The sequence below is a fragment of the Neopsephotus bourkii genome, unplaced genomic scaffold (genome assembly GCF_033783945.1).
Source record: "Neopsephotus bourkii isolate Nb327-2 ecotype Australia unplaced genomic scaffold, CSIRO-AGI_Nbou_v1 NB_1768, whole genome shotgun sequence".
NCBI classification, from domain to species: domain Eukaryota; kingdom Metazoa; phylum Chordata; class Aves; order Psittaciformes; family Psittacidae; genus Neopsephotus; species Neopsephotus bourkii.
In genome coordinates, this window is record NW_026902242.1 from 9,839,992 (window position 1) to 9,864,109 (window position 24,118).

General features: G+C 38.9%; 1 protein-coding gene across 1 annotated transcript; it reads left to right on the forward strand.

Annotated features, from left to right (window-relative positions):
• The first annotated feature begins 17,007 nt into the window (after positions 1-17,007).
• Positions 17,008-23,413, forward strand: TRIM42 (tripartite motif containing 42). Its single transcript, XM_061378964.1, has 4 exons — positions 17,008-17,590; positions 19,022-19,842; positions 20,530-20,757; positions 23,164-23,413. The coding sequence occupies exons 2-4, from the start codon at positions 19,426-19,428 to the stop codon at positions 23,248-23,250; spliced, it is 732 nt and encodes a 243-aa protein (XP_061234948.1). The 5' UTR covers positions 17,008-17,590; positions 19,022-19,425; the 3' UTR covers positions 23,251-23,413.
• The last annotated feature ends 705 nt before the right edge of the window (positions 23,414-24,118 follow it).

The window sequence follows — 24,118 nt, forward strand, 5'->3', positions numbered from 1 at the left end:
AGCCAAAGAATCAGAAATGTCAGAAATATTAAGTTCTCTCATCACTGAAGCAAAGAAATGGTTTTCTCAAGGTCCACTGCATCTGCCTACCCCCTGTAGTCTTTACTCAATTACATTTAGACTACGAGTTATTTGGGAGAAGAACTATCTTCCTGTTAGTAGCAAAACTGGCAAAATTAGTCCCACCTCAACTCATTTAAAGAGACTCTTAAGTCTGCTTCCCGAAATGAAAAGCCTTCACATTAATTTTCTCTGCATCTTCCTAAGAAAAGCCAGATTAAGAATTCAAAATATTCTTGAAAACAAAGTAAACTTTCCTTCTGATCTGATTTCTATGATTCTATCACTGTAACATTAGTGTGTGTGTGCATGGTATTTTGGGAGAAGATATTTTTTAGTTTTACACAAGCCAGGATTTAGCAATCTCATGATCTAACACCAGACACTTCGCAAATTTAACACAACTCTGGAATGAAAAGAGGTTGCAATGATACATCCAGAATAAAGACAAAATACGATAAAGATGAATATGATAAAGATGTTAAATTCTGCTACCACCCACTATATTTGTTGGATCTTCAGAACTTTGTTTCTTCATTATCAACAGACACTCACTTTCGGTGGTGATATAGCTTCGGGTTCACACAATGTCCTAATCTATTCCTGGGCTCCCTAGACTCTCTTGTAGCACAAACAATTACTCATAACAGCTACTTATGCAAAACAAATTGCTTTGTGCTTCACCATTGCTTACAATGCCTTAGAGGATACATCCTACTGTGAAGTGGGACCAACTGCTAAGCTGTCTGAAACAAACAGTATTTGGTGTCTTTAGAAGAAAGGTCATCAGCTTGCTCTTATTTAGAATAAAGTAATACCAGATTTTGAAATAAAGCATTAAATGTTAAGTACTGCAACACAAAAGAGTCCAGAAGAGGAAAACCAAACCATAGAGAGAAGCTGAGACAGCAGGAAGGACCTGCAACTTATTTGTTAAGCATAGTGATTCATTGTCATAAAATTACAAAACAAGGTAACACATAGATGTAAGCATACTGTATACTGAAATTGAGGATTCAAGGTGAGGATTCAGACAAACTAACACTTATTTCTTCATGGAATTTAAAATACTCCTTAGGAATAGCCTTCAATTTCCTCATAAGGTTGATAGTTTAGGAAAGTAGTATGATCTTTTGGTTTCATTCCATTGAGCATTGGGTGAATTCTCAATTTGTATTTCCTTTCCCTTTTCTCTATTAAATTCTGAGCCATTCTCCAAATATTTGTATTTGTACACATAGTTTAGGACAATAAGGTGGCTATAAACAGCTGGCAGAGAGTTCCAGAGACTACTAACTCCACAGAAGCCATCTTAAACTCTGTTTCTACCCCGAAACAGAGTTTAAGCCTTATGGGAACTGAAAGGCAGACAACTGAAATTTAAGAAGTTACAGACATGATGGAGAACCACAGCTCAGTCAGGAGCAAGAGTCCAGTCTTAGAGGCAACTGTTTTCCCAGAGTGGAAGCAAGCTGTCAAGGTAATGTCAGCACAGCTCACACTTCAGTACTTCTGATGAATCAGCAGAACTCTTGAAAAGTGCTCCAAAGTAGAGAGATCACCACCAAAAACACCATCACACAGAAACCAGTGGAGATTGTACATAGTTATTCAATTAATCTGCTAAATCAAACAACATACATCTGTATTTTTGCTCCAGGTGTTGCCAAGACTAGCCCATAATCCAACACTTAACAGCATCTACTATTGCCACGAAAGATTAGAGTACTGATACAACACATTAGATATGCTGGGAAAAAGTTATTCTCTAAAATTTCTTTTTCCCTGTGTTCAGAGTTTTTGTCACCCATGTATGAAGAAAAACAAACCACTGCGATCCCAGCCTGAAGATAACATAATTAGAGGGATAAAAACAATTTCTAAGTAATCAATTTCTTTGGTTTCTAATTGCCTGTGAAAACAAGAAAACCTTACCAGGAGAAGCCCTCTTCCTATGTTTACAGTGAACAGATTTAACTGCCTTGTCAACTGTGTCAACTACTAAACTGAATGTTCCTGTCAAGAATTTGACATACAAAGTCCTAAAAGGACTACATTTTTATTCTGAGTTATGGCTTGATTATAGCAGCTTCACTAGAACTCCTTTTTTTTTTTTTTTTTTTGGTGCAAATTAGCTCCTAACAGATTCACTTTCATCAAATCACAATTCACTGATGTTTCTGGCATACAGCTTTTATGTACACCAGTATTCTCATGTGAAATAAAAAGGAAGCCATATGTTTTGATTCACCTTCAGTTCCATCTGCCATATGATGTTTTCTACTGACAAAACGCTTTTAATGGAGTGTTGAAATCCATTTGCAAAAACTGGTCAAAAGTAAAATACTAACCCCAGTTTAAGGCTAAAATCTGTATTAATACAAACATTACAGTTCTATATAAATTAACGTATTTTGCTTTGTTCTGTAACATGGGTTTTCAAAAAGATACTTCAGGCTCTAAAAATTCATTTGGTTTTCTTGTTCTGCAAGCTTAAACAGAGATCAAATGAAAAAAACACATCCTGAGGATGTCTGGAATTTACTTTAAATGCTGCTTCACAGACAGCTTAAGGGCAACTACTTCTTAGGAAGTCAATTAATAAATTATTAGCTTTTCAATGTGCTAACTACTATTTTGCAAGCAGTAGGTGAGCCTGCCCCCTAATTTCACTACTTCGCGATTTTTTTCCCCTCAAGCAAAAAGCTGAAAAATAAGCACTGGACTTTATCACAGACTTGTCATGGATTTGTGATACATACACTTTTCTTAAGCAAAACATGAAGTGAGTTTGTAGTTTCAAATTGTAATGCCACAGAAATCAGCAGCACATCTGTACACTGTATTGATAAAGAAAACAAGTCAGTGTGCCTTTCCTGAGTAGCATATACACTTCTGTGACAGGAAGACTTGCAGGTAAATCTCTGACTACTTTTTAACAAAATAGCACCAGCACTGTTTTATGTTTCTCACATTACACCAGTACAATAGAAAATGAGTTTGCTAGTGTCTGCCCCACCTATCTTGATGGGGTTTTGCCTATGCCATTCAGTGTTGCACTTTTTAGTGTCAGAATTCCCAAGTAATTTGCTGTTCAGAAATTATACCTATCTTAAACACCATTGCATTGGGTTGGTAGGGGTTTGGGGACTGGGTAGTACTGTTTGTTTTTTCAAATGAAGTCATACAGTGAGCAGAACAATACATAATAGCTATATATAATTGTAGGCTTTAAAAGGACTATGCATGACTGCATTTCTACAGAATCTACAATTTCCAATCTGCTATTCAATCACACATTTTGCAAGAAAGAAAATGGGTGGACTGAAGCATGTATTTCAAACTATTTCAGCTTGAGCAGCAAAGCTGGTGTTAAACAACCAATTTAACTCAATGTATTCAAAATAATAAAGAAAATATTACATTTACCCATTTGTAATTTCAGGAGATGGTAATCAGAGTCTGAAGCCTCCAAAAGTTTACTCGAAGAAGATGACTGTAAACACTAACTGGGACCTGAGTTGTTTCTGTACATGGACTCGATTCTTGTGTGGTAGCAAAAAACCTTGCTTATGAATTTTCAAGAGAAACCACAGCAGAAAATGAAAGCATAAGGAGAGACTTATCACAGATAAATGATGATAGGTTCATGTGCTTGTCATTGATTTGATTTTTCATCTACTGCTATTTAGATGAAGGAATACTCCACTCTTCTATTCCTCCTTGCAAGGATGACTCGAAGTATTTATATTTTTATGTGGAAAGACACCCTCTTTCTTCACAAAGCTCAAGATACTTCATTAACATAATTTTAATAAAATTAGTGGGGTTGTCAGAGATCAATTATATTTATTCCTTTCTAGGGATAAACACCACTAATAAATGAGAATTAAAACAAAATCCTGAGCTGACATCTGCTAATTAGTCTAGTTCTAGTACCACATAAATTGAAACTCTGGGGCAGTAACTTGCCTTGTTTAGCACCACATTGTCTCACCATCATTTCTGAATATCAAATCAAGCACTCCCTCAGCACAGAAATGTCCTCTTAACAATACCCAGGCTTACACTTTCCACCAAAAGGGCTCACAATTTTACCAGCTTTAATGCCAACACCATCACATTTCTTACCACAATGAGCACAAAGAATGTCTTTGGTGCTGATCCTGCTCCCTGGGGAGTGTGCATGAACTCAGTTATAACCAGTGAGGAATTTATGTCGAGTAGGTATAACAATGTCTATTCCCCTCCAAAAGCAAAAACATGGTGTCTAATAAAAGCAAAGTTATACAGGGAAAGGTAGGGACAACTTCAATACAATAAAACTAGCTGCAATAAACCAGAGTAATTTTAAGCACATGTGACCAGCTGCCGACTGGATTTAACTCCATTCACCACCACTCTCTGGGCCCAGCCATCCAGCCAGTGTTTTACGCAGCAAAGCATACACCCACCTAAGCCATGGGCAGCCAGTTTTTCCATGAGAACACTGAATGAATTCATTATCACAAACCTTCTGCTTGATCTCTACTCACTTACTGTTAGTCAGATCAGCCAGTGAACATGAAAAAAGGTGACCAGCAGCTACGTTGTCTAAGAATACAGAAGCAAGTTCACAAGCAACAGGGAGCCTTTTCTTTTTCCCCTATTTGAAACAAAATTATGTTTACCAGTTTTCATACTCTGCTTTGAAATTCCAGCCACCAGACAAATTATTTATTAGAATTGCATGGAAACAAGATAAACACTGAAATAGAAGCCAGCTGAAGGAAGATGAGTAAAAAACAGAGGGAGAATCAGAACAGCTGAAAAGAAAGGGTCTCATACTGGTCACGGAAAGGAACTGAGATACATGAAAAATATCACTGAATGAAACATAGCTCTTTAACTTAGATAGGTTTGACTTGGGCCCAAACCTCTGGGTTCTTGGTTTTTTCTTTTTTCCTCATTTAAAATACGATTATGTAAAAATACTGAAAGGTTACAAGTAAAGAACTTGTAAAGCCATGTAATTTTGTATGACACTTCAAGAGCATAAAGTAAAGCTGCAAAACACTACAGTATGATATTTAACTACATTTCCATAATGAATAATAAAACAATCAGATACAGCATTTTATAAGATTGTTAATTAAAAGAAGGAAAATACTGAGCTAGCCAAGCAATATCCAGTATACATCAGTCAATGTGGAAAGACCTGGATTTGTCACATTTTAAACTTTCAGTCTACTACTTCAAGCCAAGCATCCCATGTTGCGCTACCAGTATCATATTTCAGGCTGCTCCAGTACCATTAAAAGCACTGCAACCTCCCTTGGGGATCCCCTGGAAAATAACGTGCATCTCAGGACACGAGCTCAGTGCCTAACTTCATCACATGGAACAGTTTCCAGTATTCATCATGGCTGCTAATGAGGCAGCAGCACAGCACAGGGCAGGAAAGTTGGGCATCAGGGGCAGAGGGACCATGGGGCCAGGGATTTAGGGAAAGGATTCTGAGGGGGAGTCAGGGGTTTTGAGGAAGGGGTGCTTGGTGGACAAGGACTTTGGGAGTGGGAAGCCATGAGGGGTGAGGGGAGATAGGGAGTGGTGGCCATGGGATGGGAGAAGTTGCCATGAGAGGAGGTGCAGGATGGCTATGAGGGTAGGGGCAGCAACTCAATAGTGTGTGCCACTATGGGGGGTGGGGTGTGGCTGCAAGTGGCCATCATGAAGGGCAGCCATGAGGGGAGATATTGAGGGAAGATCAGTTTGTCCTCAGTTACATGGTTTAGTTGATGGCTTTTGCAGTCCTGGGATAACGGTTGGGTTTGATGATCTTAAAGGTCTTTTCTAACCTGGTGATTCTATGATTTAGTGTAAACACAGGGTGAATTCAACGCCAGAAAATTATGAAATCCCAGAGTGGTTTGGCTTGGAAGGGACCTTAAAGCTCATCCAGTTCCCAGCCCCTGCCAGAGACAGGGTCACCTTCCACTAGAGCAGGTTGCTCCAGGCCTCCTCCAACCTGGCCTTGAACACTGCCAGGGATGGGGCAGCCACAGCTTCTCTGGGCACCCTGTGCCAGCACCTCAGAACCCTCACAATAAGTAATTTCTCTCTTATACCTAACCTGAATTTCCCGTTTCAGTTGAGGTACGGGGTTCCTGCAGCTCCAGAGGCACGAAGACAATCCCAGGGCCCGGCCGGGCCTTTCCCAGCGCCTTGACACAAGCAGCAACCCGGGCCAGCAGTAATGGCACCACCCAGAGCGCGTGGCACCTCAGGCAGCATGTGGCGTGGCCGCAGCGCACTAAGGGCGAGCTCCCCAGTCCGTCCCCCACTCCCTCGGGTCTGCAGCCTGCTCTGGGCACCCAAGTGTCGCCACCCAGACGGAGCTGATGAGACGGGAGGCTGCAGTGCAGACCCCGGAGTGTACAAAATGCAGAGGCCACAAACATCCCCCCCAGCACACAGTGAAAGGAAGCGGGCATTAATTCAGGAGGCTGGGAACGTGTCACAAAAAACAGAACAAAAGGAGGGGAAAGGGGATAAATAAAAGCAAGGAGTTTCCTTCAAAGCCTGACACCCCCACCCAGAACTGCTTCACAGCTAACGAGGCAGCATACACCACAACAGAACAACCAGTTGCTGCACCAATACAGCAGATAATCAACAGTGCATCCAAGGCGGCACATCACAGTAATGGGAGACTCTACTTGGAAAGGCACAGAGGCATCCATCTCAGCCTGATCCAGTCTCAAGAGAGGCGTGTTGCTTACCAGAAGCTTGGATCAGGGATGCTGCTGAGAGGCTGCCTCGTCTAGGAAGTCCCAAGAATCTTGCAGATAGAAGTATTAAACATTGAGCCTTGCAAACAATACCCTAGAAGAAAGTATGTCTGAAACGTACAGCACACCAAGGTTAGGTTAATTGCTGAGGTCCATAGATCAAATTGCTGTCTGCTTTTCCATTGCTCACCTTGAAATACTGAGCAGCTAACCGTAAGTGGAGAGAGGAAGCATTGAGCACTGTTTAGTATTTTGCTCATTTATAATCCAGCTATTATTACAGTGTCCTTTCTTTAAATGCCTCAGCTCTACACTTGTTATTTCTACTCCTGAATCTTTACAGCTGCTTGATCTCTCTCACAGTTTGACAGTTATTTTTAACCTAAAAAGGATTTCATCCTGTTACATGTTTTCCTCTGTCACTTTTTCAATCTCATGATCATGCTTAGGAGGAGACTGTTCTCATAGTAAAGCTGTAGACATTATTGAGATCAAATGAAACCCAAATTCATCCCACGGTCATAACCTTATTAAGACAACACATTTAAGAAGCAGTATCTTTTCACACTGCTATTTCAGTGAGAAGATGGTGGCAATCAGAAAACTACCATAATGACTATTCGAATATAAAAAAACAAATGCAAAGCCAAACACAGATTTCTTTTACACTGTTGCTAATACTCAGGGTAACTTTTGCAGGTTACCCACTCTTTTCGAAACGCCTCCTGTTATATCAGAAAAGATTCGTGTGTAAGCCAGACCGCACACTACTGATCACTTTGTTTATTTAGATAATTGTAAATTCATTTTCCTACTTGAAAAGCTTTATCATTCAGACAAAGGGGGGGGGAGGGAAACTATGACTTATTATGCATTCCCACAAGCACTGTCTGCTGTGAGCTGCCTATACATATGGTATACACTGAATTTTTTCTTGCAAACCTTTCATCAATTTTTTCTAATTATTTGAATAAAAGTTTTCATTCTGTAAAATGTCTTAAATGGAAAGTCTACTGCAGTTATTCACACCAAGTGATGTCAGTACAGAAGTAAAAAGTCTTTCAGAAAACATACTCAATTTTTTGATACATACTTGTAAGTATTTTCCAAAAAGATGGAAGCTCATCTTTTGAATCCCAGCCTTTGAACCTGGTGAGCACTGCTATGTCTTCATGTCATTTTGCTCTGATAAAATATTCCCTAGGACATGCCAACAGATGGAAGTTTTTGTTTTTTAATCCTAAACTAATAGTATCATTTTATTTGAAGGGCATACAGGCCAAAATCTCCAAGAATCAACAGCAACCACCACTAAACTGAAAGATCCACGATATCTATAAATCAGCAGACATGGAGCACATGAGCTAGTACTTACACAGTATCTTCTGCAGCCAACGAGGAGGTTTCCCTGCAGCTAGTGGTGCAGACCATGGTGAGACAAGCTTTTCCGCCCACAGAGATCCATGATAGAGTAGATATCCATCTTCAGCCTGGGAAGATCCACAATGGAGCAGAAATCCACATACAGCCTAGCAAGATCCATGGTGGAGCAGAGATCCACTTGCAGCCCAAGGTTAATGGTGAAACAGATCCCCTTGCAGGTGGGGGAGGTTAATGGTGCAGCAGATATACACCTGCAGCTCATGGAGGTTAATGGTGGAGCAGATACACACCTGCAGCCTCTGGAGTTAATGGTGGAGCAGGTATCCACTTGCAGCCTCTGGAGTTAATGGTGGAATAGGTATCTACTTGCAAACTATGGAGTCAATGGTGGAACAGATATCCACCTGCAGCCTGGGGAGGAACTCGACCAGAGCAGGGGGATAGCTGAAGGAAACTGTGACTCCATGGGAAGCCTGTGCTGGAGCAGGCTCCTAGCATGACCTTCGTCCCTGTGGAGACAGAAGCTCTCTCTTGAGCAGGTTGGAGCAGCAAGGACAGTGTGTGATGAGCTGACCACAATTTCCATTCCCCATCTTCTCATGGTGCTGGGAGTAGGAGGCAGAGAAAACTGGGCCTAAAGTTGAGCCCAGAAAGAAGGGAGGGGTGGGTAGAAAAGTGTTGTAAGATTTTGGTTTATTTCTCATTACCCTACTCTCATTAGACTGGTAACAAATTTATTTCCCCAAGTCAAATCTGTTTTACCAGGGACAGTAACTACTAAATGATGTCTTCCTATCCTAATCTTGACCCAAGAGCCTTTCATTACATTTCCTCTCCCTCTGTCCAGTTGAGGAGTAATAGAGCACCTTAGAGGTCACTGGTCTCCAGCCAGGGTCAACTCACCACAAGAGGTAAGCAAGCACAGGGGCATAAAAAGTGAAAAGCAGAGTTGCAAGCCTGAAACTTGCTATGAAACTTATAAACCTGAAAGGGAACACTGTCACAATTGCTGGGTTTAAAACCACTACACAATCTGTTGCACAGATTGTTCCAGCACTAATACCAGCTGCAAGTTTAGACTACATATCAAGCAACTTGGCTTAAGCTTTTTTTGCCACTGCAATGCATGTAGGCAGGCATACACACTATCCTCTCTGCAGGGGCAGCAAGCTCTGTCTTCAGATTTCAATTAAAAATTAACTGTTTACACTTGTTTTCCTTGCCAGGAGCCTTTTTTCCTCTTCACAAGTTGTTCTTTAAAATACTTATTTTTCTGTTGCATATATTACAAACACTCTCAGCTGGTGAGAAGGAAAAACTTCTCAGGTGAAGGAGAAAGCTATGCTCCTTCCCTGACTGCAAAGGACTTGTGCTTACCACAGCTTTAATTCCCTATGCTATTCACTGCCTAAATTCATAAAGCCTCTCCTCTCACTTCCGCTCGCTTCATTTGTATTTTCCCCTCTTCCCCTAGGCAGTGTGCAAGAGTGATTTTATTTTTTCTTCATTTTTCCCTTTTAAGCAGAGCCAAGTTATTAACACATATTTCACTGCTCAGCTGGACCTCCTAATACACTAGTTACTGTTTAGAGCCTGCTAATCATGAGTGGAGTGGGGATGTCCAGCAGAGAACTAACACAAGAATAAAAAATAGACTAAAAAGGAGGCTGAAGCAAGGTCCTATATTCAGGAAAGCAGATACACCGGGAGAACAGCCTGAGGAGGACAAATGCCTAATCACCAACCCACCTAAGAGACCAGAATCGCTACATACCAGGACAAAGACTTGGCATTAACAAGCTCAGTACTATTAATTCCCAATTTTGTAGTAGAAAAAGACAATTTTGCTTTTTAAACAAACTCACCTAACTTACTTTAAGTTTGGCTTGTGTGTAAGCACAGACTGCTGTTTAACATGCAGTCCACCACCTTTTAACACAGCATGGCCTCAGATTTTAGATGTGTTGGCTTGCAGCTGCTGTATTTGTTCTGACACTGCTTTAGCTGAGGTGCTTAAGCTAAAACATCTGAGTTTCTTCTCTGCAGTCTCAATAGCTGCACAGGCACACCTCTGGGAAGAATCAAGATCCAAAAGCCAGAGCCCAAGGAAAAAGCACCCAGACAGGGGGTGTGAGGGGAACTTAGTGAGCCACAGCAGCAACAAAATCGCGTCTGGGGGAGGAAATGCATGTGGCCACCCAGAGGAGGACAAATCACGTGAGGGCTGGAGTGGCATCAGGCATAGACAGATAATATATGCTCAGTGTTTCTAACCATTGTGTACAATGCCAAAATTTCACTTGTTCTAAAGAACAATAGGTTTCACATTGTGACAGTGATACACAAGACAAGGTTTCACACAGCAGGAGTCATACCATGGATGGAGACCCACAGTAACAATATGCTGTTACAGTTTCTTAGCATCTATGACAAATTGATTATCTAAAGCATTTAACAACAATTCACTTAATACCTTTGAGATCTGTGTGAAGAAGCTGTGATTCCTCTGGCATGCAAGCACTCCTAAGCCCATTTCTGTGGGAAATGCCTCTCATTCAAAATGAGATTTCTTAGATTTGCTTCTAAATTGTGTGATCTTAAATTTCATCTAGTCCAGTACCTTTTCCAGCATCTTTCATGTGTTCTCAGAAAGGAACTCCTAAAACCACTGTTCATCTTTCAGATATTTCTCTAGATTCCTTGGGTGAATTTTATTAGGCCCAGATACTTTGAAAATATTAGGTTTATTTAAGTGTGATACAGCATTATTTTATTATTATTGTTATTATAATAGGCAGCTCTTAGCTATATATTTCTGGTGCTAATTGTGTTACTATGTGGTATCAATTAAGTTTTTTCATTAAGAATTAGACAAAAATTTCATTAGTGAGTTCATTCCTTTGGCACTGTCTCCTATTAGTTTTCCCTCTGGCTCAAATCATATACTTCCCAAATACAATATTTCTTATTCCCACTCAAACAGTTGTAATTTCCATCCATTTCTTTATTCGTGGATAAAGGCATATGGAGCTCTGTGTGATATACTTGTTATACAGCTTTAGAGCAATGAAGAAGACTCAAGTTTGCCATGTGTTTGTTGCTCTTTTGGTTTAGCAGCTGTTAATATTGATGGCAAAGCATCATTCCAGTTCTGGTCTGGCTGCTGTCTCCAGTGTGCCTCCATATCATCTAAACCATCTAAAACTTTCTACTCTGAAGAGGTGGAGAGCAATTGTGGAGATTCGTGTATCAACTCTGCCTTTTTTTCAGTAGGAGCCATCAACATATTCCTGCTGCTTGAAAACATAGAAGTAGTCACTTGGCTACGGGTGAAGCATTGAATGAAGGAGGATCAATGAAGCTCATGAAAACAAGAAAAAATTAATACTGTAAACCACACTATTTCTTAGGCATTCCCGTTACTAGGAAAGTGTCCTCTAACCTGTTTCAAAGTGATGGTGAAAGCAAGGAGCTAGAAAGAGATTTTTCTTATGAAGAACAGTGATGTATTTTCTCTTCGTAGCTGTTGTGGGCAAGCCACAGCTAGGCAGAATGAATGCTTTCAGAAGCAACTTTCAAGTGTGAATGCATCAGTTTCAGGTTGTATCATGTCAGGCTTCTATTTTATTCTAAACTTTTTCATAAACCAGACACTTCTATGTGCTGCAGTCAGTTTAACCTCTTCAATCACTGCAATTTATTGAAAGAACTACCATGTCCTTTAGAGAGTGAAGCCTGCTGGACTACATGGTTTTATAGGAAGGGTCATTCCTTCTCCATCCTAAGGGTGGTAACAAGTTCCTTCTCTCTCTGACTCACAAGCTTATCTTTTACCTCTAGGAGCACTTGAAAGCAGAAGACTTTCTGCTGGTTTTCTACATGGAAAGTGACAGAATGGACATACTGAAAGAAATCTTTGATACAATTAGCAGCCACAGAAAAGAACAGTGGAGTCAGGAAATACTTGACTGTGTTAGGAGTATAAAGTACAAAGAAAAATAATTAATTATTTTCATTAGTTTCTGTTTCTCTAATTGGAGCACGTTCTTGTGATGTGAGTAAATGTGGAAAGAAAAAGTACTTTTATAAATAACAATCCATGATTTATGTAGTGTTACTACAGACACTAGTCAAGGGTTAAGCCACTAATAGTATGTGGTCTTCAAGCTTCATTTTGGACACTGTGAAATCTCAATTTGTATTAGAAATATCAGTATTAGAAATATCAGTGAGGTATCTGGAGGCAGAGGAAAAAGGGGGAAGAAAGAAAAGAAAGAGAACAATCAGCTTATCTTGCTAAAAAGAACAGGATGAATTGCCAAGTAGAAAATACTATGCTGACTTATTTGATAGCTAATGGAAGTAGCTTTCTCTCATACAGTTGGGTTTTGATTGACCTTGAAGGGTCAAGTTTATTTGTAGGTGAAGTATACCACCATCACAGCCTCACCATCATGAGAACTATGTGAACATGACAACCACATCAAACCACAACAAAGACATGGGAGAACATGTCTGCCAACGCTATTGAAAGTCCAAGTTTGTCTGAAGCTATTGCGCATAACTGGACTTCTCCAGCAGCCAGTCTGATCTGATCTTTCAGTATCTGCTAGAGAATGAAAATATTAATAAAATGGGACCATCTCAGAACTGGCTGCATGCCTACAGGGAATTACAGAGAAGGCCACTTACACTGGGAGTGGCACAGGAATGAGGCTGTTGATGAAAGTAGTTTTGATAAAGCAGAAACCAGAGCACTAAAGATAGGACATAAGTTATGGAAATTATATGGGGCAGAAGACAAAGTTGTCCAGCACTCATCAGAAAAACACAATTCACAGAGAACCAAGAAAAATAAATGTGTTGCTGTGAATGCATTATGCCATATGCACACATTACTAATTAAACTCTGTAGCCTGTCAAAATGGAAAAGATTGTCCAGGTGTCAGCACATGGTACAAAAAAAATAATTTTTCCTTCTTTCCTCAATCCCTAACCTTTCCTTCCTCAAAATGCCTTGCATGTATTTATGTTTTGCAAAAGAAAAGCAGACAATCACCACAAGAAACATTTTTTCTAATGATCAAATTCAAAAGCCTTTCAATATTCCCAAAATGAAATATGCACAATAAAAAAAAGCATTACCATTGATTAAACTGGGAAGACACATGGATAAATAACATCCATTAAAGGTCCGGGTTATGCTATGGAAAGCCTTTCAGCACACAGATCTAGTACTTATGCATGAAAATCCAATTGACATAATAGGCTATAACTATTCCAAAGAAACTATTATGGCCCATCATGTAAATGGTTACACATAATGACACAGCCATTACAGTCTGTAGGGCTCTTGATTAGTGAATTAAAATTTCTCTAGGTAGAACAGACTTTGAGCTCACAAGAGCTGTTACAATAAACTCTATCAAGACCTATATTTGTAACTTTCCATTACACATAAACACATTAACACCGGTTGAGTTGCTAAATTTTGGAAAAAATTAGTTACAGTACAGAAGCCAGCATTCTTGAATATGCACTATATAGATATCACTGTCAAGTTTCACATAAGAGAACAAGCTGAGATGTCAGTTGCAGATAACTCTTAGAGGATGGATTTCCTTTTTCAGCATTATAAAATCATAGGATTATTTAGGTTTGAAAACACCTTTAAGACCTCCAAGTCCAAGCACTAACATATAAACACTATAGTAAACATGCAATATTGGGAAACTCGTGTATTCGTTACATTATTTTCATATTTATTTAAAATTACTATATTTATAGACAGAAATGCTATATAAATCTTGGAATAAATCAACTAAATGAATGAAAAAGGTGCCTAATACAAAGTAACTTAATAATAACTGAAATTATATGTCTGATATTGCATTGAGTGGCCACTTAAGGAAGGGGAAGAAACACATGTGGAATCAGCGGGAAAAGAAGCAGGTCCACAACAAATGAGCAATAGCACTGAACCTACAATCCAAGCTAAGTTCTTTTCTTCAGACCCTGGGGGAACAAATGCCATAACAGCATAAACACTGGCAGACAAGGGTTTAAAATAACTATGGCAGTTACAAAGATATGCATCAAGATGCATCTCAAGTGTAAGGTCCTTTCACATGTGCTAGTTATGCTTAAAGTCTTATGGAGACCTGATGAGAAACCTCTCACTATCTCTGGTTAGGGCCTGATTCAGCTGATTTGCTTGCAACACCAGCTGAACCAACAAAATGGCTATGAAGTGTGTAGTCCTAATAAGATAACAGCCTTCTTAATGAAGAATGATGTAAATGCTTTCAAGGAACTAAGGAAGAACAATTATAGTTATCATGCTGTATAGATGATGTAATCACTATATCAGGTACCTGTGCATAAAATTCTGCCTGTCTCCTTATTGGAATATTTCACTGTGACATCACTCCCTGATTAGAATGAAACCTATTGCCATGGCACAGAGCTTGACACAACAATCAGAGCTCATCCTGTAGTGTGAAGAGCAGCTGACATGATCAATGGACTTCCTTCCAAATATGTGACAGAGGGATGGATGAAAATTGGTATTCCTGCTCAATCTGGCCAAGCTGTTTAAACTGGTACTATCAAACTTGCCACAGTAGCAATGAACATTGCTGCTTGTGTTGGTGTTTCTTACTTACCAATGAGCAGAACTGCGGATGTTTCCCATGTCCACACAATGGCAAAACTTGCCAGTGCTGCCACTGCTCATCTGCAGAGCATGCAAATTGCTGGTGGTGCTGCTGCTCTTGTGCAAATGACCCAGACTGCAAATGCTGCTGCTGCTGCAATGAAGGGAATACAGAATGTCAGTATTATGAAAGCAGGTGCTGCAGGTCTGACAACAAACCACGTCACCCAAGAACATCAGGACTTGTTCAGTGTGTAGCTAAGGACTCTAATTTCTAGTGTGTTCCAATTTACATTATGTCTTAATGGATGTGTGCCATTTAGAAACATACATCTGTTGAGCAATTTGAGCTATTTCAAATAACCACAGGGTATCGTTCTTCTAAGAAACAGAGAAAGTAGTTTTACCCTGATGGTAGTTAAATATTATGCTCATTGCTCTGATGCAAAGACCATTCCAGAACATCACTGCATTTGTAATTAGGACCACCTGATTTCCAGACAAAATCCATGAATACTTATGGATTTTCACAGTGTAAATTCTATATAGCAACAAGAAGGAATATGCACAGAAAAACTTAGAACAAGGAAGAAAACAGGGATGTGTTTGTAGCAAGGAGGCTACAGGCAAGAATACAAGGAAAACTGAAGTAAAAGAGCAGTAAAACTGGTGTTAACCAAAAGTGGAAGGAAGCAGGTATAATCAAAACAAGGAGACAAAATAATTACAAAGGCTCAAGAAATGGTACAGAACACAAAGAAGGTATACTAATAGTCTTAGAAGATAAAAATGAAATTAAGTTATCAGAAGAGCTCCAGGCTAAACCAGGAAGAATTGACAGGACCTCTAGAAATGCATGGTTAATTCCAACCTAGGTAAACTTTTAAGACCAGAAGGAATCATCATAGCAACAGAAAATTCTATTCTTTAGCTTATTAGAGATTTTTACTGTTGTTTAGAGTGACAGAAGGATTAGATAGTATGGTTGAACATATGAGGAGAGAAGGCAGGAAAGAAAGCAGTATCAACATGGATGCTAAAGAAAAGCACAGCAGAGAGCCAGACCATGGAGGCCTAAAAGCAAGGTGTCCACCTAGAATAATGATGCTCTTGTCTAGAATAATGATGCTCTTGTCAAGGCTATAGAAAATATTCAAGGAGGCATTATAAAATTAGTATTGTTTTTAAAAGGATAATATCCACAGGCTAAGAGGCAGGTTAGGACTATCAAGATTTGAAGAAAACAGGGATTAGCATATCCTGAAAAAGCATATTAATAATAACAATAATAATAATAATAAAAATCCCCACCTGAAGGTGTTTGCAATTAATATAAATAATCAGTGATAATAAACCTGCTACTGACACTAAGTTTAGTTCATTCCAGAAATCAGAAATAATTCAGAGGTGAGTTTTTTAAATGACTAAAACTTAGGATGACATTATGTAAATGTGTATTACTGTAGTAAGCAGAATTGTCCTAAATACTTCTTTGGAAATGGTAAACAGTTGTGTTAATTTCTTGAAGAAATATTCCATCTTGAAAATCATAAGAAAAACATTTTGCCATTTATTGCCTTAATTTTTCATTATAACTAAGGTATTCTAAGTACATTGCCAAAGTTGTTGTAAATAATTTAATACCCTCTGAAACAAAATTAAGGGTTTAATTTGAATTTCACTAAATGCTTTTCTTCACTCCTTTTTAGTTTTCATTTTAAGAAATGTAAAGAAAAGGAGACAAAACACATTTCACTCTGTACTAAACCAAACTGTATTCTTCTTCTCATTTGGCCACCAGGAATAACTCAACAAATTCATATAGATTTACAATAAGTGAGATGTCTGTCTGTTATATATTAACATACTGTGAGATAATTGTGAGAAGGAAAAGAAAAGAAATTGATTCTTCCTTATTTAAATAAAGTATCCAGTCAGAGTAAAAGGACAGCTGGTATGCAAAGCAGAACTGTTTATGTTATGATTTTGTGTCTTAGGTGGTACCCTAATACTCTGATATTTTTGCCTGAGTTCTTAGGGTTGTTTGTTGTTTCTTTTTTCCCAATTTTGTTTAAGTCAAAAGAAGTCATGCCTAGGTTTAGAACTAGGAATAATGTGTCCGTCATTACAACAGTAAGGAACTGTTTCTCCAACCACTTATGCTGCCGTGCAACCACTGCATTTGTGAGAAGTGTATAAATAAAAGCAAGACCAGAGCTGAAGTAACTGAAAAGTTTCGTACCATCTTATGCCCAGTGTGTAGCAAAGCACACTGCCTTGACTACACAAATTCAGCTGAGGAAGGATTATCTCAGAGCAAAACTAGCCAAGAAATACATGCACAGACATGGCTTTCTGAGGTGGAGGTTTGACCGTAATGAAAGACCAGTCTACTGTGAAACTTGCAAGAAGAGAAGAGTGGCAACCAAAAGATGTAGAACGTGTGGAATCAATTATTGTTGTGAATGTCTGTATTTAAGTCACAACAAGTATAGTCTTCAAGACCACATTTTAACCAGAGCACATCACAAAGATAATGAACAGTAGCACTCCTTACTGCACAACAACTCAGCCCTCTCTGAATACTGTCTGGATGACCATGAACTGATCTGTGGGTTCTGCAAGAGCTCACTACACAACAATCATAAGGTTATTCCCTTGGGAGTCGCGTGTTCAAGAGAGGCTACTTCCCTCTTTGGTACAATTGAATAATTTACAAAAGGTATGTATTTCTGATGCTTTTCAAACTTCCCCATGCCTCATCAAGAAAAAAACCTTGAACATAAGGTTGACAAGCTATATCAATTCTCTGCACAGCACGAGGACCAGAAAGGTGGTGTGTTCCCAGTGTAGAAATACAAAAGGAACAAGCCTATAACTGTGGCATCATGAACCAGACTCAACTATTAGAGAATGAAGGATCTGTCTGTGGGATGGGAACACAAATGTGCATTTCACTGGAACAGGTTGCCCAGAGAAGTGGTAAATGCTCCATCCCTGGCAGTGTTCAAGGCCAGGTTGGACAGTCTTTCTTGGGCAACATGGTCTAGAGTGAGGCGTTCCTGCGCATTGCAGGCGGTTCAAACTAGATGATCATAAAGTCCTTTCTAACCCTAACTATTCTATGATTAAGGGAGGGGAACCTTCATTTCCTACTGCAGGACCCAGCATGGAATAAACAGAATTACATCTGCAGGATAGATGATGAGTATTTTTTAATCAGAAATATATGTTTGAAGAATTCTCCCTCCTCAGTCAGTTTTATGCTTCTGCACATGCTGGCTAAGAGGCAAAGCAGTCATGTTTTTCTGAGGTAACACAGCAATTCATTCCTTTTAAGACTGCATCCATAGCAACTAAGGGGATGAACACTAGGATTTTACAGATTTCTTTTAATTTTGATCTTTGCATGTAATTTCACAGATGTTGAGTACATAACGAATTTGCATGGAAAATAATTTTCAGAAAGGTGAAAGTGAACCATGCACAGTAAGAAAAAGCTGGAAGCATTAAATTCTCCAGTTTGCAACTGTTTTAAATTTGAGAAGAGGGATGTAGAATATGTGTGCAGGATTTTGTAATGTGACATTGCTTCCTAATGTTAGCTGAATGGCACTGGAATGTACAGTCAGCCTTTGGTATGTTTGCTTCTGTTCTTTTAGAGCTGACAAATTTTAGTGTCAGAAGAGTTAATAACACCTTCACATAACAGCCATCAGAAGAATATACCATCAACCACAGACATAATGTGGGCGCGTTTGCTGTCATCATTTTAATTTCATAGAGGCATAGTGAATTTTGAAAGCCATTAGAAAGCTACAATAAATTAAGCTTCAGGATTTCCCATGTAATGAAGTAAAAATTATCAAGCCCACTTTGGGGGACATAAATTTGAATGAGGAAATAATAATAAAGTAGTAAGTAAATGGCAAATTTTCTATACCCAAATGTGAATATTTTAACCCAAACAATTTCCCACAAGGCTTACTAGAGGTAGAGAGAAGAGGAAAATACCAGAATCCTTATTCTTGTCCCATGTTCTACTAAGCATTCTACAAGTTTTTTAAGCTAAAATCTATCATTCTGCCTCTTGTAACCACTGCATTTTAATCTGAATTTGGAACTACTGACCTGATTTTACTTTTTCTTACAGTACACCAAGGAATTGACAATGATCTAATGGAAGTTATCCTGTCAAAAAATAAATTCAAGACCTATAAGGACACCAAAAGAAAGGAGATTAGAAATGGATTCTTAAAACTAAATATGGTTCTTCATCAACAAGAAAAGGAGATGATGGAGTTGCTTGAAAACATTGAACTTAAAAAACAGAAAGAAATTTCAGGCTATATAAACTATACGTCCAGCCAGCTGGCATATATGGATGGCCTTATTCAATACTGTAAAGAGGCTCTTGAGGAGGAAAGCCAAGTTGTATTTCTGCAATCTGCACACTGCTTAGTGAAAGAAATAGAAAATACAGTTCCTTCCCTTTTCAAACCTAGTCCACGTCTAAGAGAAGATCCCTAAAGCAAAGTTCACCTCAACATTGATGAAATGGTCTCCATTTTACAGGGACTTGTTCCATCCCTTATTGGAATAATGGAGTTGGAAAATGAAGCAGAAAAATATCCCTATTCTTTTAACCCAGAGAGAGCGGTTCAAGGGGGTGCCTCAAGTACTCAAGTATCCAAGCAAGGAATATTTTTCCAAAGCCCGTCTTCAAATTCCTTGTTTGATTTAGGTGTACTGTCGAAAGACATTCTCAGAAGACCAAACTCTAACCCTTCCAGTCATCCTACACAGGGTAAGGAAGTGTGTGTGTACAAGGATACAGCTTGCGAAACTCCAGGAAAAGAGAGAAAATATCAGATTGTTAAAGATTCAAGTCCACAACCTAAAGACAGTGACTCAGTCCCAGTCCCAGTATCTGTGCTCATATACCAGACTGTTGTTTACTCAAGGTCTGCCAAAGTAAGCCATTAAGAAATCCTAATATATAGAAGAGGCTGTTATATTTTCAGGCTGTTATAGAGTTTGAACCCATGCAAGTTTGAGTAATCAAGACTACACTATCAGTTCAAATATTGCATATGTAGAAGATAATGCATTCCAAACTCGCCTTCTGAGGTAAACTGAAGTGCAAATTGAATGGTATTGCATTCCCACTGTAGTCAATAGGATCTTTATATATGTGATATAAATATATTACATGGTAAGGTCTGGTGCAGAAAGAAACAGATGTACCATGTTTGTATTTAAGTATCTCTATATCAGATCAAATAATTCCTTCCTGGTCTTGGCCTTCAGTGTGATAACATCATATCCATATAATTTTTCTCATTTTACATTTCATAGATGCTAGCTGCATAGGATCCTAAGTGAATGCTGTAAAGTGCTGGTTGCTGTCAGTCTGTATTACTTTTAGTGTGTCAGAAAAGGGTACTAGGAAATTCCCAGAAGGAAGCTTAGCATTTTCCAAGTAAGAAGACAAACTACACATCTTCCACATATATCTCATGCCATAGTTGAAATCTCAGCTGCACTGGCATTTCAAAAATAAAATCTGCTGCACAAGGGCTTCCAAAAAAAAGCAAAATTTAAAATAAGCAAAAATAAAGAGGACTTAATTGTGTACTACAGATTTTTTTCACTTCACAGATTTACTGGACTTGTCCCACAGAAGAGGTGGACTTATTTGAGATAGAGTTTTATGAATTTGCTAGAACTAGTCCTGATAACATTGTCCAGACACAACTAGCTGGCCAGCTAAGCAAAATACAGCAGCACAACTTGGAGATACGTAATTTGGATCCAAATACAGGATACCTGTTTAAAGTCCGTGCTGTCAACAAAAGAGGCCAAGGAGACTGGAGTGAGATCTGTAAGGTATTGTAGATTCTTCCTATACTTCAGAGAGCTGCCTTAAATTTCTTGCCTCCACAACTGTTTTTTACTCCATATATTTATAAGGCTTTTAAGGAACATTGTCTATCTAGGTAAGTGATACTAATAGTTACACTGGATTTGTCCATACATTGTTCTTTCTAGCCCAGTTTGCAGGTGCTTGACCTACGTAGAATGTTCCTCATTTTTTCTGGCAGTGATGCTGTGCCATGAGTTCATCAGACAAGTCACTTTAATTCATATTGCTTCAGGACTGATACAGCCCTTGTACTAATCTCTCTGAATACACAGAGGAAGAGTTATTAAGTATTAGATCTAAATGCTTTCATGCTAGAACAAAGCAGTAATCATTAAAAGACAAGAAACAAACAGAAAATTTAGAATATTCTTTGGCACCTTTGGACATGAGTCTCCTTCACTGTGGTTTTAGGAGTTTTAATTACAAATGACACCTTCCTGGACTGTTCCACTTCCTATCCATAAGCCACTGAGCACAGCAGTTTCTTTTTATCTAACACATTGGAATGATATAGTGATTTTTTATTTTGCCTGAAATCTGTACTTTCTGCATGCAGCACAGTCATATTAATATTCCAGAGAAACTCACTTAACATCTGCTGTAATTTACAGAATTAAAGAGCTTCATAGCAAATTAAAATGCCACAGCATGTATGATGGGCTTTTAGAAATCTTCTTTTAACAAGTAGCTACCTCTGCTCCTTTTGCATATCACATTATTTTACCAGTTACACTACAGATAAAGCTTGGAAGAATTTTTAAAAAATAAAAATACATCACTGGATTTTAAATAGGGGTTTTAGTCAAAGTAATACCATTCTTCATGTGTAACAGTTACTAAGTGTGTGAGGGAATGTAACTCTGATAGCTGTGACAAGTCACAGGACCCCAGGCACCAAACTAAGAAGAGGAGGAAGGTGACAGAAAGTTTTGTTAGCAGCTACTACATTCTTTGGACTAAAGCTGATGCCATGCCACTGATGCCCCAAAATGTTATCCCACAAAAAAGGCTATTGAACCATAGGGTGTTATTTAGCATTACAAGCAGATAACACAAGTCTCTATGGAGCCCTCAGAAGCACAACAGAAAACTGTAGTCTCCTCTTTCAGGAGTGAAGGGACTTCTCTGTTCTTAGACCAATAGGATGATTATTGGCTTACAATTGGCTAACAGGTTCCTCAATTTCAGCCATTTGTCAGTGTGTGAAACACCATGGCAGTACCGCTATATCCTTGTTATATGATCATAGTAGCTGCTACAGATGGCATGATCTCTTTGCACAAGAAATGTTCAACAGAGTTGACTCAATATAGGCTCCTAATGCCTCAGGAGGAGCCCGAAGGTATCTAACATATGGGCTGACAGATGACACCAGCTTTAGATGATGCACTCTAGAGTAGCAACTAGGAGAAAGGCAGGTTAACCTTGAACATCTGAACTGGCAAATGATGTTTATGATTTTGGCAACTGGATCCTAGTTTAATAGTCAGTTGAAGGAATTACTCTCACTGTCCCTGGTAAAGGGATATGTTTGAGAGTGTGTTAAGGTTGTGGAAGATCCTGGATGAATGACAGACACTGAAAGCTGCTTTGTCAACCTTTGGAAAACCATGTGGAACTGTACCATGAGGCAAGTGAGACTTTCAACAGAGTAGGTAAAGGATTTGGATCTGTCTTCCATGGGAGGAGGAATAAGAAGCTCTAAGGATGCAGTTAGAAAACCAGGAATGGAAAATGCTGGAATTCTCCCATCCTTGCTCTAGCTACTGCCAGTACTACCACTCTTGGAAGAGGTGTTCCCTCACCCCTGCTCCATGACAGCAGCAGCCAGCAGCTGTTCACAGGGGCCTGCCACCAATGCCAGGCTTTGTGTTCCTTAACTTGTCCCTTGAGACTGTCAGCCACATAAACAATTCTAATGATGGGTTCGTGGCTTTTTAACTGTTCATCACACTCCTGTCAATTAAACCTCTGGAATGAGATTGTTCAAAAGTACCTTGGAAACCAAATGCAAAATGAGTTTTAATAGGATGTGGCCTCCTAAATCCTGTGGTCATATCTGAAACTCTTCCTCTAAATGACCAGCTGCCAGAACCTAATGGCTACATATAATATTAATCATTGTAAAGTTTACCACCAGACATTTGCTTGGCTTCCATGTAAGTTTTTTCCAAGAGCTCAATTTCCATTTTGCCTCAAAAATAAGTACTTAGACTTTACAAAGTTTAACACAGATAAAACAGTTTGACTGCTTACATCTGTAAGTGGTAAATTCTTTTGAAAACAGATACTAGTTAAATCCTATCCCCAAAATAATAAATACATGTACCTCTTCTGTACTTTAATACATTCTTGTTTTCAACTTGCAGATAAGCACTTTAGATGAACCTGAGAAAACTCAAGAACAGGTGGAAGAAGCAGAAGAGCATTCAGGCTGCTCTGCATACTCCATATAAAGAAACAAAGAACAAAGCCAGGGATTCCTTTATTTTCTTTTCTGTGAAGAACTGGAAAATGTGTATCCTCTCTTATGCAATATCCCATTTTCAACTGAAGTTAGCAGCCAAAGATCTTCAGACTATTATTGCTTTATGGCAAATAATAATAATAATAAACCTCTGCCTTTTCATTAGCTTTTTTTTTTTTTCCCAGATGCAACAAGACCTAAGGAAAATGCTATGTCACACATAAAAATATAGTATAAACCCCATTATTCTTGATGGGCCTTTGCAGCCTCAAAGAAAATAAATTACATATTTGCACTGTTAACATTCCAATTACTCTGCCCTATGAGACCATTCAATACCAGTTCAAAAGAGCTGCAGGAGCCTCCATCACACTTGGCATAGTTTTAAAGTGCAGAATAATTTACTCTGCACGTAATCGCTTTTGGTCTCAGACTCACTCAGCCAAAGTACAATGTGCATAGACACATAGGAAGACATTTGCAACAGGCAGGACAGTTATCTCATTATGCAACTTAATAGCTGGGTTTACTTGACTGTTGTGAAGGTCACCTATGTGAGTTGCAGAGTATCAGTCTGTTGAAAGTAGCTGCAAGTAAATTCAGAAGCCCCAGCAGCCCTGATCCACTGAACAGGATCCACAGCAAGTTACTGTGTTGAAATAGTAGTCAAGAGTAATAACTAAGGTCCTTCCCTGTGCAGGTATGATCTTGCACAGTTCCTTTTTTCACTTCAGCCATGTCACCCAGGTATGTGTGCCTAGCTGTCCGTATTTGTACACACACACAAATATATGTGCTTATACACATCTTTCTCTGTATTTGCTTGTACACATACACACACACACATATACATACAT